Source organism: Thermobia domestica, chromosome 8 (assembly GCF_964235325.1).
Source record: "Thermobia domestica chromosome 8, izTheDome1.hap1.1, whole genome shotgun sequence".
Classification (NCBI taxonomy): Eukaryota; Metazoa; Arthropoda; class Insecta; order Zygentoma; family Lepismatidae; genus Thermobia; species Thermobia domestica.
This window is the reverse complement of record NC_137461.1, coordinates 212,959,505-212,974,751: the sequence shown is the minus strand read 5'-3', so window position 1 is coordinate 212,974,751 and position 15,247 is coordinate 212,959,505. Positions and strand designations below refer to the sequence as shown.

General features: G+C 34.6%; 1 protein-coding gene across 1 annotated transcript in view; it reads left to right on the top strand.

Moving 5' to 3' along the window:
* The window catches only part of LOC145691943 (pyrethroid hydrolase Ces2a-like), a 65,380-nt gene that overhangs the window by 19,492 nt on the left and 30,641 nt on the right, over window positions 1–15,247 (top strand). Inside the window, exons 4-5 of the mRNA XM_081767245.1 lie at window positions 5,081–5,266; window positions 12,978–13,168. Coding sequence (XP_081623371.1) covers window positions 5,081–5,266; window positions 12,978–13,168 — 377 coding nt within the window. The remainder of the gene's footprint in view (window positions 1–5,080; window positions 5,267–12,977; window positions 13,169–15,247) is intronic.

The following is a 15,247-nucleotide window of genomic DNA, read 5'->3' as shown; positions in this document are numbered from 1 at the left end:
TTTACCAAAGCAGCAAATTCAACTTAGGCTCAGAGAAACAACGCAGAGGCCGTTCTTTCTTCTCATACACACATACACATACAAAGAGAAAGAAAGTGTGTGTGTGTCCCTTTCTATGTTTTTTGCGTTAGGTTCGTGGCGTATCGCGAGGAAAACCTTCCTAATATTTTATATTGCTTTTAACAAGGGATGAAGGGATGTATCAGTGCTTCAAATGAGAAGCGAAAAGAAAAGAGAAAGACAAGTGTATTTTTCTATATTTTCGGCATGCACTTGACGTGATCTACTGTACGCATTTCTGCGTTTATTAGTCATATCCAAGCCCCATTTATGCTACACCATATATCGGCTAGGTTCAATATAGTTCGAACTTGTTTTCTCTCCTGCCAATGCGCCTTTTTTCAAGGATTTTTTTTATTACATACTAAGATAAAAGGATAGGATGACCTGAAACCTGAGAAGGTTTAGAGGATGATCCACTATCAGCTAACCGATAAAGTGAAGGAAAGACAGAGTGAAAAACTATTTTGTAACCCAAAATCGAGGCATTTTTTTCTTCCAGCAGCAGACTCTTCAAAGAAGTTTCTTGAAATAATAGAAGTATTTTTCACCTTACTCCTTACTTTAGCTTCCGTGGTAATAATGAAAGAGGCAAAGCTGCATCGCAATTTGCAATAGATTTTTCAATTTTTATCCCATTTCCATGTTTTAGCATCGCAAACTGTGATACAATACCGCTTAAAAAACGCTGATATATATATATATATATATATATATATATATATATATATATATATATATATATATATATATATATATATATATATATATATATCTTGTGTTAATGAAGTAGATCCAGAAACCGAAATAGGTGATTTCTCACTTTAAAATATGGAAATATTTCATATGGACCTAGGGCTAATTCCCGCAAAGATATTTTTCGGGAAGATTCCCAAATATATGACTATTTCGGGAATGTATGTACAAATACAAAGAAAATTGCATTTTATGACTGTGATTTCAAGGTGAAATTCGTTTTCTTGTCACAGTATATTTATTATTGTTGTATCCAGATGATTCTTTAAAATGTATATTCTGAACGGTATTATGTTATTTTATTGATATTTTTTTATATATTTAGAGAGTACGCTTCAATGTATATTTACTTACAATATATTATTAGGTTTACGTTGAAAAAAAAACATTTGGTATAGAAAGTCCGCATACTTTTACACCGCTAAACAGTTTAAATGTATATGTTAGTTGATATCCTGAACAACCCAACTACTACTATTCTAAAATTGATATTATCCCATTTAAACCCAAATTATTTTTTTTTGTCGAATTTAATGTTGGTTCCTGCCAGATTGGTAGAAATAAAGGTAAATAACATATTTAAATACATTATGGTTCAGAAAAATGTCATGGACTCCTAATTTGGTAATGTTCCATTTTTGGAACAACGGGCCTGAAAGGGTACAGGTTTCTGAAAGAAAATATTTCAATTTAGCCAGGCTAAAGTACTATTTCGTTAAAATTTTAGGATACAGATTTTACAATAATTTGCAATATTCATTAGATAGAATGTATACAAATATTGAAACATGTTAATATTATGCATATCCACATAATAACAGATTTTTTTCATTATACTTATTTTCCAATACATCACATTCTTACTACTGATGGAAGTAAAAGAAGCACTTCCATGTTGTGTTGCTTTCACTGTCCACATCTTGATTGTCTTCCTGATTTTACAATGAAATGTCCTTGTTTGTCATACCTCACTTCATTTGTTGCTTGTTTGTTGACTGGTCGCAATAGGTCTCCCAACAATTGCATGTTGCTGGGATTACATTTCTTATGCGACTTTGCAGAAGGCTGACTTTCATTACATGTAATAGGTTTCGGAGTTTCATTATCCAACAAACTCTTATCTATAAATTAATTTCTCAACTGGCCGTTTTGCATTACTGTAAAAGAAGCTACTCCCTTAGCGAGCAACTGATTTCTAGATAGCCTCTCTACATCTGTTTTCTTCTTCCGAGAACTCTTCATTTTCTGGCGGTGTAATGACAATATCTGCAGCAAGAATATCTTCTCCGTTAGCAAGTATATTAATAATTTCGTGAACAGTCAATCTGAAATAGGGAGGGCATCTGTGGGCATGTTAGCCCGTCACGTTTGACACTCGGCGAGAACACTCTCCAGGGAAAGGGAAGGAAGCAAGAGTTGGGGAAGGAAGGAAGCGGCCTGTGACACATATGTTAGGTACCATCCCGGCATTTGCTTGGTGTGAACGAGGAAAACCCAGGAAAAAGTCATTCAGGATGGCTGGGCTGAAAAGTTTCTTATACTTTTTCGACCGAGAGCCCGCACTGTGGATCGAACCCGGGACCGCTCGCACTCTATCTGAAATAAAACAGTATTTCTAGAAGTAAGTAAAATCCACATGAAGTTATGAAATACACATTTAAAATATAAAACAACAAAATATTTATTCATTTACAAGCTACCAGATACAGCTCAAAGGCCATTTTACACTGGAGTGATCAACATAATGATAACATTGGGGAAGAAAGTGAAAGGAAGGCGGCCAGGGCCTGTAAAATTGTGTAGGCTGCTAATGATTCCCAAGCAGTACATATAACTATATAATATGCCTTTATCTATGTCTAAAATTTACTGTTTTTATTTCACTGCAGTAAAGTGAAATCAATAATAAATGTTACAAATGAAATCAGGCATTCCTAACAACTCCTACATATAGGTAAATAAATGTACGATCCAGTGAATGAGCGATCGAGACACCTGCAACTCTATTTGGCTGTCATCTTTCAACTGAAAAAGAGCTCCTTCGTGGCTAAGCTGTTAGCGTACACGCTTTTGGCATGGGAGACCGGGTTCGATCCCGGCGGGAGTGCATGTGGTTCGGATTCAACTTTAATGAGTAGGCCAATTCTTATATAGCCTCGCTGCTGAAAGGAACGTTAAATTCACAATCAACTCAACTCAACTGAAAAGCGTACTGCGTAGGTGTAAAAATTAAATCAATTTTTTGTGTATAAATTTCCCCTCCTCCATGAGATCAATAAATTCCAAATGCAAGCGCAAAATGCCCTCAAAAGCGGCACAAATAGCATCAAATAAAAATACGTTCATAAAATGTACGAAACAATTATTAATTCATGCAATGAAATTAACATATTCCATAGCTTTATGGGTACATTTACGCAAGTTGTTCCAATAATAGAACAAAGAAAATGCAAACTTCATGTACCCGTTCGACCCCGTTGTTCCAATATTGGAACATTCAAAATTACAACACGTTTTTATTAATACCAATCATAACCAATTGTTGCATTTCACATGCACTGGAAACTTAATACTTCTCCTACCTAAATAGTATTATATAGGTAGAAAATTCATAAACGAACATAAAACTCACCTCCTTTGAGACACCATAATTTGTTCTTATTCAACGCAACTAATATCGACAGTACATATCGTTCGCGCCAATTCAAGACAAAGATATGTCATTTGCTAAACCATTGGTGCCAAATGAAGAGGTCCATACAAAAATTGTTTCCTTTATTCACGTAATATGAAAAATAAAAGTAAAGTAAAAAATGTTCCAATTTTGGAACAACGTGTTCAAATGGGTTATAAACATATTAAATTTTTAAATGTCATAAACGAATTAGATTGGGTAACTGCCAGAAAAAAAAAGTTTCACCATTTTGCCAACGTTTGCGCATACATACTTACGTCCGAAATAATTGCTAGATACAAATTTATCTTTATAATTTCGCATGTAACATTGGCACAAACGACCTTTCTTCCTACCAATCTCTGGAAATGCGTTAATTCACATGTGAGAGAAGTTCGAGCATCTATTCAGAAATTCGAGTGACAGACAGCAAACAGACCGGCGGCTGTTACTAACGGTGGTTCGGGGTTTATTGATAGTACTTCATCTCTATTTCCACATAATTTCTCATTACAAACTGATTCCTTTTTATCATTTGTAAATTAGTACTTCGCTACTTTTTATTGCAAATAGAAATAGAACTTAAAAGATCATATTATTAGTTGTATATATTGCAGTCAACGAATTTTATTTTCTTTCAACCTACAAATCATTGAAAACCTATTAGTAAATGATAATAAATGAAAATAAAGTAATTAGTCATGTAGTTATTCTAATTTAGAAAGTAAAGAAATTGAAATAAAATTCTTCCCGGGAATTTATATGCCAGGGAAGAAACCGAAAATATTCCCATTTTTTATTTTCCTTCCCATCAGGAATATTTCCACTGCCCATCACTATAAGTGCATAGGTTCAGGCTAGGGCGGTCCAAAACGGTGGGAAAATGATATTTGATAGTAAATGTGTCCAAAACTATGCTCTGAGCTCACGCCGCATGTTACTGTCTTAGACTTGTAACCTACTAAATCCAAAAATGCATGATTCTAAATTGTTCAGTGGCGGCGAACACAATTGAAAAAGAGATTGAGAGTTTGGAGATGTGTGAAATAGTGTGATGGAATTCATGTGTCATTACAATATATTACGGTAATCGATAAAATATAGTTGCGAATAAATTTACATAGGTATGCTGAATAAAGTTTGTACATCATCCATTTACTGTAATGTGATTATAGTATACGACTAGAAACGGCAGTTAACAGTTTCAAGTGTTTATTATATTTAGGTTTTATTAGATTCGAGTAATTGTTAGATTTAGATTGTCATATGTTATATATCTGGTAAAATGTGTACAAATATTTTCATGAAATAAATAAATACCAAACTGGCAAAAACGAAGTGAATTCTACTGAGTTTTGAACTTAGCTTTTCAGTACAAAATCTTTAATACCATAAGAACTAACATGTGTCTATTACACATACTATACAAAATGCAAAGTGCTTAAGTTTGGAATACTAAATATTAAGCTTTACGTTATACTAATACTGTCTGACTTCGAGCTAAAAAACTGTCTCTTCGAGCGAATATTTATAGAATGAACCAATCTCTTAATATTGCAGCTTTTAACGGATATTACCTTCTTTTTAAAGGTTTCCTTTCGCTTCAGACGGACGAAATTCCAGGTAATGCTGGAATGCTGGATCAACTGAAAGCAATTCAATGGGTTAATCAAAATATCCAATATTTCGGTGGTGATCCTAATCGTATTACTATATGGGGACAAAGTGCTGGATCAATGAGTGTCCATTTCCACTTAGTCAGTCCATTGTCAGCAAGTAAGTTTACCATATCTCAAATAAAGTATAGGAATTCATTATATATATCTAAAATTAATAATTTTGTAATTTTTATTTACTAATATCATCTTACTTTGGAAATTAACTTGCTCTTTACCCCTTGTTATTCTTAATTAAATCAGTGTATACCTTTATTTATTCTGCTGTAGTTCACACATTCAATGTCTTAATACCGTTATTGATTCATTCATTTCATTACTTTTAGCATATTATTCTACAAAACGTCTACCCTACCATGACATATAGACTATTATTGTATTAAATATTGGAATGTTACCGTCTCTTCCTTAAGGAAGCTGGAATTAAAATAATTTTCAACTGGGTGAATAGATCTTTTAAAACTATGTGACACGTATTTCGTGATCTTTAAATTCCAAATGTATTTTTCGAGATATATGGTTTACTATCAACCTCAGGTCAAAATCGATGACTTTTTTATGATATTACAGAGTCATTTAGGAAGGTAACGAAAATTGCTTGGGAAGAGAAATGGTGACGACAATAAGCAAATAAAAATACACAAAATTGGAATAAAGAAAAAAATGTAATTTATGTTACTTCCAACATAAAATTTATGAAGACATACTTGTTTAATTGTTGAGACAGGATAAATTGTTGTGGCGTTTACGAGGTGTACTATCCATTTCTTCGTGCAGAAGCATCTTTTCGAAATGCATTTCTTCTTACAAATGCAACGCTCAAAATCTTGTTTCCCAATGTCGTATTATTAACTTAAGAATATCACAGCTTTCATATTCACTCTTTGGAATATGTGTTTTCAGCTGTTGTGTTGAATAGATTCTCTCTCTCTCTCTCTCTCTCTCTCTCTCTCTCTCTATATATATATATATATATATATATATATATATATATATATATATATATATATATATATATATATATATATATATATATATATATATATATATATATATATACAGTTATATACTATCAAATTTAATTTACTTTGATATTTTGATCTTTGTGATATTTCATGAGATACGTAGAATTTAATATTAATTTTTTACCAAAATTTCGAATGTAAATATACTGTATAATACACCCAATAGCTTAATAAATGTTCTGTGTACTGTTTGGAAAAGTTATTGTATTTACTACATTGTAATAGCTAAAACTGATGTGTTTCAGTCTGTAGAAAATAGTGCAGGACAGAAGGAGAAGAAAAGGAGTATTCATATAGTTTCTCAGTCTTATTTGAGTGCAAATAAATTTTCCTTCAAAACTATTTTCTGTAAATGATACTTTATATCATAACCTAAAGAATAGGTAACACTGAGTAAAATGAGTAACATGAAACTTTGATATGATACCAGTACAGACGCAATTTGTCAATATTCCCTTCAGCATGCACATTTAAAAAAAATGTTATTACATATACAAGATAAAAACCTAACTGGCATATGATTTACTTACCTATTCATCCTTCATTTCAATCTTGTGGTAGACATCATATTTTTCTACTAAACACCTATGGCATTGCGAATGTACATCTTTCCTCTGTTTACACTAGTATAACCTTATAATCAATTTCAATTGGTGGATAGATAGGATCAGAGATACCTTTCACTTATTGGCCTCTTTCGAAAAGTTTTCGAGAGCTGCTCGCCTCGAAAATGTAATGTGATTCGCACTAGAAGAACTGAAAGCACTAGAAGTAGTAAAAGTACATTCACAATGATTGTTGATTTTGTTTGAAAAGGAAATCTTTGTTACATCAATACTAGTGAATCTACATAAAACAATAAAAAATGTTAAAAATTGAGATTGAAGTACTTTCTTGTTAACCCTTCAGAATTCGCGTCCTAGTTTCGTAACTGAGAGTTCGCGCACGGTCTTTTGGGCCGTACTGCTAAAGCTAAACTTAAACGAAAACAATATATTGAAAATACTATTTATATTACCTTTACAGTATTTTTTAATGCGTGTGAAGTTTGTTTAATGATTTATTTTTCTTTCATACAAGAAAAAAAACAGTAATTACAGTTTCCAATAATACGTGAAGAAAACCACCGGATTTTCTGTCATTTGTAGTATGGAGTACATAAATGAAATTCACTACTTATGAAACGTTAGTATGCTAGTACTGTATTAATTTTCATTAGCATGTTGGATACTTGAGTGACCAATATTCTCATTAATAATGACAATATATTTCAAAATACACACACTTAAAATTGATTAGGTTATTTGAAAAGAAAGTCAATAATATAATGATTCCTTATTACTATTCCCTCAATAAACAAACAACAACTAAAGGGAAATGATAGGTTGCAGGGTTCAGTGGTAAAGTAATTAGGTCTGGCAAGTGGGCTCCCTGGTTCGTTTCCACTCCTGGAGAAAGGGCTTTGTGGTTTGAAAACCCGTGTGGTCGGGTTCTCTGGAGTTTTTCTCGTATTCTTCCACTTCCGTGATTGTACCATTATTATTCATCTTATTATCACCACCTTCCTAAGTCTCGATGCATAATTGTAACATGTGACACTCAAAAAATAAATAAATAAATAATAGAAAGTAATAGTAAGCACAAAAAACAGTTAGTAGTATTGAATATATATACTACATTTTGATCACAATTTAATATCTTGATTTCTTTTTATTTCACTAGTGGTCAGTTTCAACTTCAGAATCATTTTCAGACCGTTTTACTCTTTCACAGTGATGATTTTAGGTGTTGGCATTGCAGATTAAAGTCCCCAGGAGCAGTGAAATTTACCCGAGATATGTTTATGATTGAATTGCAAGTAGATTTCCAGTACTTTTGTAGGTCTACTTTCATCCCTAGTTTATTCAAAGTCACTACCTTGAGTAAATATTTTGAAATTACAATTGCACTTGGAGGTCGTGTGCTCTCTACAGATAAACACACTGATCGCAATTTATCTCCGGTTTCCTGTTTTTCTTCCAATGACAATGGTACCATTTTCCCGGAGCATTTCTGTCATTAGTGGGTGGTGGAGCTGTGTTAATTCTGAACTATCTGTTATTTTGTGAAGCGTATGTTTTGTGTTCAGATGAAGTATTTTATTTAAAGATGTCATCCCAAATATTCACCGTAATTTGTTTCAAGCTTTTTCACAAATTATTTATATTCCAGTTCACTATTCTGTCCAAGCACAATAAAACTATTCAGTCCAGTGTTTAGTAGACTAACAAAAATAGTATTGTCCATCGTTTCGATGTTCTACTCACTGAATAACGTCCTTTGATCTCGTCTACAATGTCCACTGCTCCTTTAGTAGAATTATAAAATGTAAGCACAGAGTGTTTTCTTTGCTCTTCTAATTGTGGGTCGATTTTCTCGGTTGACAACAGCAATACTATTTTATAAATCCTTTGATTAGTATATGGATCTATTTCATACAGCATAGATTTCGTAAGAAATACAGCACATGCCTCAAATAATGTATTTGCTGCATCTTCTCTCTATTTCACTACAGATAAACGACATGCTAAATTACATTCGCTTGTCCTATGAGTTAGGGTAGGATACGCACGTTCTATAACGTTTTGTCATATTTTCCTTTATATTAGAACAGATAAACTTGGGTAACCTATTTCAACATGTGTGTTGTTAACTAATTCAATCATGATATCTTCTTCTACAATATCATTTTCATCCTCAGAACCCAACATAGTTGAGTTCTACTTCAGACAGATCATTTAAATAATAATAATAATAATAATAATAATAATAATAATAATAATAATAATAATAATATCCTTGAAATCGGCTACACTTCTCTATAGCTTACAGAAAATCCAGAATTTTGTTCACTTGAACCAGTACGTTTACGGCATAAAATTTATTTGTCAACGTTATCTAAGTGGCTTGTATTATTTTTCTTTTTCACTCATGTATTACGTTCATTCATCATTCAGAAATACCACTAAATTCACAAAGAAGGCTGCAACACATTAAAATAAACTAACAAGGTTAGAAAAGATTGTTACAAAACAGTACTATTTTTACGTAATGCGAGAGGACGCTCACCGTGATTTCGACCAGGTTACTTTACCTCGAGGAATCGCGCACAGTCGAAAAGACCAGTTAGTGAACAAAAGCTTTATTACGTGGAACTTATTAGAGCTAAAGGGAAACAATAAGTTTGTATATTTAGGGGACGAGTTCACATGAAGGTATAGAAGGTGATAGGTAGATGGGCACAGTGACCTGTAATCTATGCAACATAATTTTTCAGCACGGTCTTTAAGACCATGACGCGACCTCTGAGGGGTTAATATTTCCAAACTATTACTTGGATAAGGCTTAAGGACACCCGGGGGAAAGAAGATTTGCACGTACGCAGATACCTTTCATATAACAACCTCTGCTCCCGTGGACCATGAAGAAACTTATCAAATGTTGCAAAAGTATGGGGAACATGTTTATTCTATGACCATGTATTTCCATAACACAGGTGTTATAGGGAGAGACGGGAGCCAACTGAAGACAAAGAATATCCGGGTACAGCAAGGACAGTGAGAACCCAAGAAGTGATGTAGAAAATCAGGACACTCCTTACGGAAGACCTAAATGCGACATTGCGAATACTTGCTGAGGAGTTATGAGTGAGTAAAGAAACGACGCAACAAGTAATAACTTACGATTTCAACTAGAGGAAAGGCTGTGATATTTCGTATCTCATTCCTTAATAAACGACCAAGAAAGAGACAGGGTTGATCACTGGAAAGCACTGATTGCTACCGCCAATACGGACCCTTACTTCCTCTTAAATATTGCTACAAAAATGTGGGGGACAAATTCCAAAATCGAGTTTTGCTCATTGTTTCTTGCGGTTGTAACGGCATTGTGCATAAGGAATTTGTGCATACTGGAAGACAGTTAATATCATAATTTACCTTCAGATATTGAAGAGCTACTGCAACATATCAACATGTGAGGCTCTAGTATCAAGATGATGTTCAGTGGCGTCTGCTCCATTGCAATGCCCTAAGTTATAAGTCACATGGCAATGATTTTGCAAACCATCTTGTCCCAAAATAAATCTGTGTGTTGTTCTACTCTCCCTATTCAACAGAAAAATGCGATTATTTTATGTTTCCTAAACTCAAATATTCACTCAAAGGTACGTACTCTGATGATATAACGACTATAAATAACGCTACGACAATGGTTTTCAACAGCATTCCACAAAACACCTTCGCAATCATTCTATACAATAACAGTCATGGCGTAACAGTGCATACATACAGGAGGGTCGTACTTGAATGATTCAAGGTAAGAAAGTTTCTGTGTTTAGTCTCTTTTCCTTTACAACTCCAGTCTCGATTTCAAATTGCCACAATATGTTTGTAAAAGGTTTAGCAAGGTTCATAGGAGTAAAATCAAATTTAGCAGTTTCACAGTTCCATTAGAATGCTTTACTGCATTATCATTTACAGAATAAAATATTCATTTCATATACTTATTTGTATCAATTCTATTATTATAGTAAGCGTAGTAATTTCTTTGACTTTATTTAGCATTTAAGAATTGAATGCAGCGAATAAGATTTACTGTCAAGGGACCATTACTATTTGATGAACTCAATTGCTAAAAATGGTTGCTAGCACTGTATTCAGCACCAAAAGAAACAGATAAAAAGAGGGTGTTTAGTGGAGGACCGTATACAGGATGGGAAATAAATGAGGACAAAGTGCGAAGATAGAACGTAGAAAATGTCTTGAAATGTCATGTTAATTTTGAAGCGAGTGGAGGGTTTTGAGGGGAACCGGTCAAAACCCCCACAGCCAAAACCCCCAAACTCAAGAAATGTCAAAACGCCCACACAAACGGTCATAACTCCCACACAAATGGACAAATCTCCCAAATACACGAACGGTCATAACCCCCACAGCCAAAACCCCCACACTCAAGAAATGTCAAAACGCCCACATGATCGGTCATAACCCCCACACAAATGGACAAATCTCCCAAATGCATGAACGGTCAAAACCCCCACAGCCAAAACCACCACACTGGTAGTCGGCCATAACCTCCAACGGTCATAACTCCGATACAAATTGACAAAACAGCCACACATAGCAACGGTTACAATCCCCACATAAATGGACAAAACCCCCACACAAATGGACAAAACTCCCACATGCTGAAATTGTCACAACTGCCACACAAATGGTCAAAAACCCCACACAATCGGTCAAATCTCCCACACTCTGTAATGATCCGGTTGTATGTCTTGCCCTTGTACTTTTTAATAACATTTTTTATTCCACTTAAACTGATGTTGCAACTATTTTTCTTGCAGTGGGCGTCGTAAAGAGCCGCAACAAAGACGTGCAATCACGATAATTTCAGAGTGTGGAGGATTTGTCCGATTGTGTGGGGGTTTTGTCCATTTGTGTGGCAGTTGTGACAATTTCTGCATGTGGGAGTTTTGACCATTTGTGTGGGAGTTTTGTCCATTTATGTGGGGATTATGACTGTTGCTATGTGTGGCTGTTTTGTCCATTTGTGCGGGAGTTATGACCGATTGTGTGGGCGTTTTGACATTTCTTGAGTGTGGGGGTTTTGGCTGTGGGGTTTTGACCGTTCGTGCGTTTGGGAGATTTGTCCATTTGTGTGGGGGTTATGACCGATCTTGTGGGTGTTTTGACATTTCTTGAGTGTGGGGGTTTTGGCTGTGGGGGTTTTGACCGTTCGTGCGTTTGGGAGATTTGTCCATTTGTGTGGGGGTTATGACCGTTTGTGTGGGCGTTTTGACATTTCTTGAGTGTGGGGGTTTTGGCTGTGGGGGTTTTGACCTAGACCCGGATTGAGATCAAATGTTGGATATGAGGAATACATGTAGAGTTCCACTGAATAGGCATAATGTGGACAGTGTTTCAACTCTCAATTGTATGTAAGTGGTTGTGAGAAGAGTCAACATGTTACAACCGACACGTTTTCTTGGTGGGGGATCAGAATGCTGAATTGGACAGGTGTCTTTGTCCAAGGAACCACGCCAGCATTCATCCAGGGGAACTACTCATTCCGTTACACGTTGCAAACTTTCCTCTTGATGTTCCAGGATTCGATTCTATTTCTACCCCTCGTGCATGCAACGTCTCATGGACCATACTGCATATGTACAGGGTCTCTAGTTCTTCATTCACTTCATCTTTACGATAGTATTGGTACATTACCATAGCGTGGAACGCCTCATGTTACGTAGGTTTCAAACTGTATTGGCCACTATTGATTTCAATTGACGGTGTGCGTCAAGAGCTATATGTCACCGTACCCCTTTCCAGTATACGTTCTTCTTGCGCTGAGTTCAACACGGGAGGTTTTCAAATGTCCCCTTTATTCATATTATGCATAATTAGTGGAGTTCTATATGCATTTCTTATATACAACATTTGAAATCAATCCCTCTACTTGTTTCAAAATTAACATGGCATTTTAGACGTTTTAAACGTTCTATCTTTTCACTTCGCCCTCATTTATCTCTCACCCTATACACGGTCTGCCACTAAACACCTTCTTTTTCTCTGTTTCTTTTGATTTGAGTCCGATGCTAGCAAACATTTGCAGCAAATGAGTTCACCAAATTGGAATGGTCCCTTGAGAGTTTTATTATCATTTTTTATTAAGAGAGTAAAAGTGACGGAAACTATAACTAATTTACCGTTAAATCCTTGAAAATATATATTACGTATTTTTCAGATCTTTTCCATCAGGCCATTTTAGAGAGTGGATCAATTCTTACTGATGAGGCGATTGACAGGGATCCCCGTACAACCGCACTGATTATGGGAGACATATTGGGTTGCTCGTCAGAGAATCTAACATCCTTGGCTGATTGTTTCCGCTCTGCTCCTGCTCTTGATCTAGTTGCAGCTCTTGGGAAATATCAAGTAAGTGAAAACATATCAGAATTATCAATAAAAGCATTATGCATATTCAGCATCCTAATGATAAAGAAATTCATAACAACATGCATAAATTGTACTATTACTTTATATACACATTTTTATTTTTCAAATTAGAAGTTTCAATGACTTGTTACGTAAATTTAAGAATCATATTTAGAAACTGGCACCAATAGAGAATAGGAGAATTGGGATATAAAATCTCAAAATTTGTTCCAAATATAATAGCGTACATACATCACCATCTACTTCACATGCAGAACATACTAAACTGTAATCAACTGCAAATTAACTAAATTAATCTCTAAAGTGGTGAAAGTGATACGAACAATTTCTATCATGTGTTTGAAATTTAGTTAAAATACATTTAAAATACATTTAGTACATTTATAAAATACATTTAGTTAAAATACATTTACGTTCTTCGATAGATAGAATTACGAGGTTTAGTCGCGGAACCGAACCAAAATTCTCCATGCATATTATTCATACATATGTATTCATACATATTCGTAAGTATTTATACATATTATCTTCTTTCAGTGATAAAACAACGTTTATAAGTCAACAATGTTGGATAATAATGTATTTTGCTATATACATACAGTACAAAAATAAATAATGTCTGGTTTCAGCAAACTAAAAACTCTGAATCATTATTTGGAACGAACGACACATTTGTTGGCCCCAAATAGTTTTTTTCGTTTTGTAGAAACCTATTCATGAGAATTTATGCTTACACATGTAGTAATGTATTCTACGGACTGATATTTGCCTTGTGTTTAGAAAATATTTCAATAAAACAATAATTAACATTTAAAAGTTTAAGTTACATGTTATTAATCACATCAAGTTTTTTTTATCTAGTCACACTGAAAAATGAAAATAAATTTTTGCCGGATATCTAAGTATCCAACACGTGTTCCAAGGCAATCCCAGCGTGCTGATTTCAAATATGGAAACCGTTCATCTCTATCACCCAACATTTTTTAGATATAAGGGAATAATCATCTATAAATTTTCAAAGTGTGGTTCCGGAGGTAAAATATCCCCCCATTCGGATCTCCGGGAGGGGGATGGCTTGAGAAGGACTATTGGACGAGAAAGTAATAATGGAGAAAAACAGACAGAGAAAGAACAACAGGGAAGAGCAAAAGGTTTAGGATAGGGACATGGAACGTACATACTATGTTACAGGGAGGAAAATTAGAAAATCTTAAAGAAGAAATGAAACAAAACAACTTAGATTTGGTAGGCGTTTGTGAAGTTAGTTGGGAAGATAATGGGGTATTGAACACCAAAGGATATAGAATGTTTTACTCAGGTAACGAAAAGGGCGGTCATAATGGCGTAGGAATTATTCTTGCAAAGCGCTTAAAGGAGAAGGTAGTGAAAGTAGAATTTACTAATGATAGAGTTATGATGTTAAGACTTAAAGGGAAAACGAAGGATCTAGTGGTGATATAGACATATGCACCGATGACTTCGCATGCAAATGAAGAACTAGAGGAAAATTATGAGAAAATAGAAGAAATTATAGATAGGGAGAAGAAGGGTGCATGCATAATTCTAATGGGAGATTTCAATGCAGTTGTGGGAGAAAAACAGGAAGGTAGTATTGTAGGCAAATATGGTTTAGGCGAAAGAAATGAAAGGGGAGAGGGACTGATGAATTTCTGTAGACTAGTAATTGGGAACACTTGGTTCAATCAGCACAAGAGAATAAGATATACATGGAAATCACCAAAAGACGGCGAAAGATATCAGATAGACTATGTTATGATTCAGAACAGGTATCGGAATAGCTTGAAGAACGCGAAGACCCTTCCCGGGGCTGATATTTTCTATGATCATAATCTTGTGATGGCCGAAGTAGATATTCAACTGAAAAATGTAGGCAGAAGAAAAGTAGGTAACAAAGTGTTGAATACTGAAAAGTTGAAAAACGAGAAAATAAGAAATCTTTTCGTTGAAAAATTCGAAGAATAATGTTCAAACGCGGAAAGGATAGGTGCAGGTAGTAACGCACGGTGGGAACATATTAAACGTTGCTTACAGCAGGCT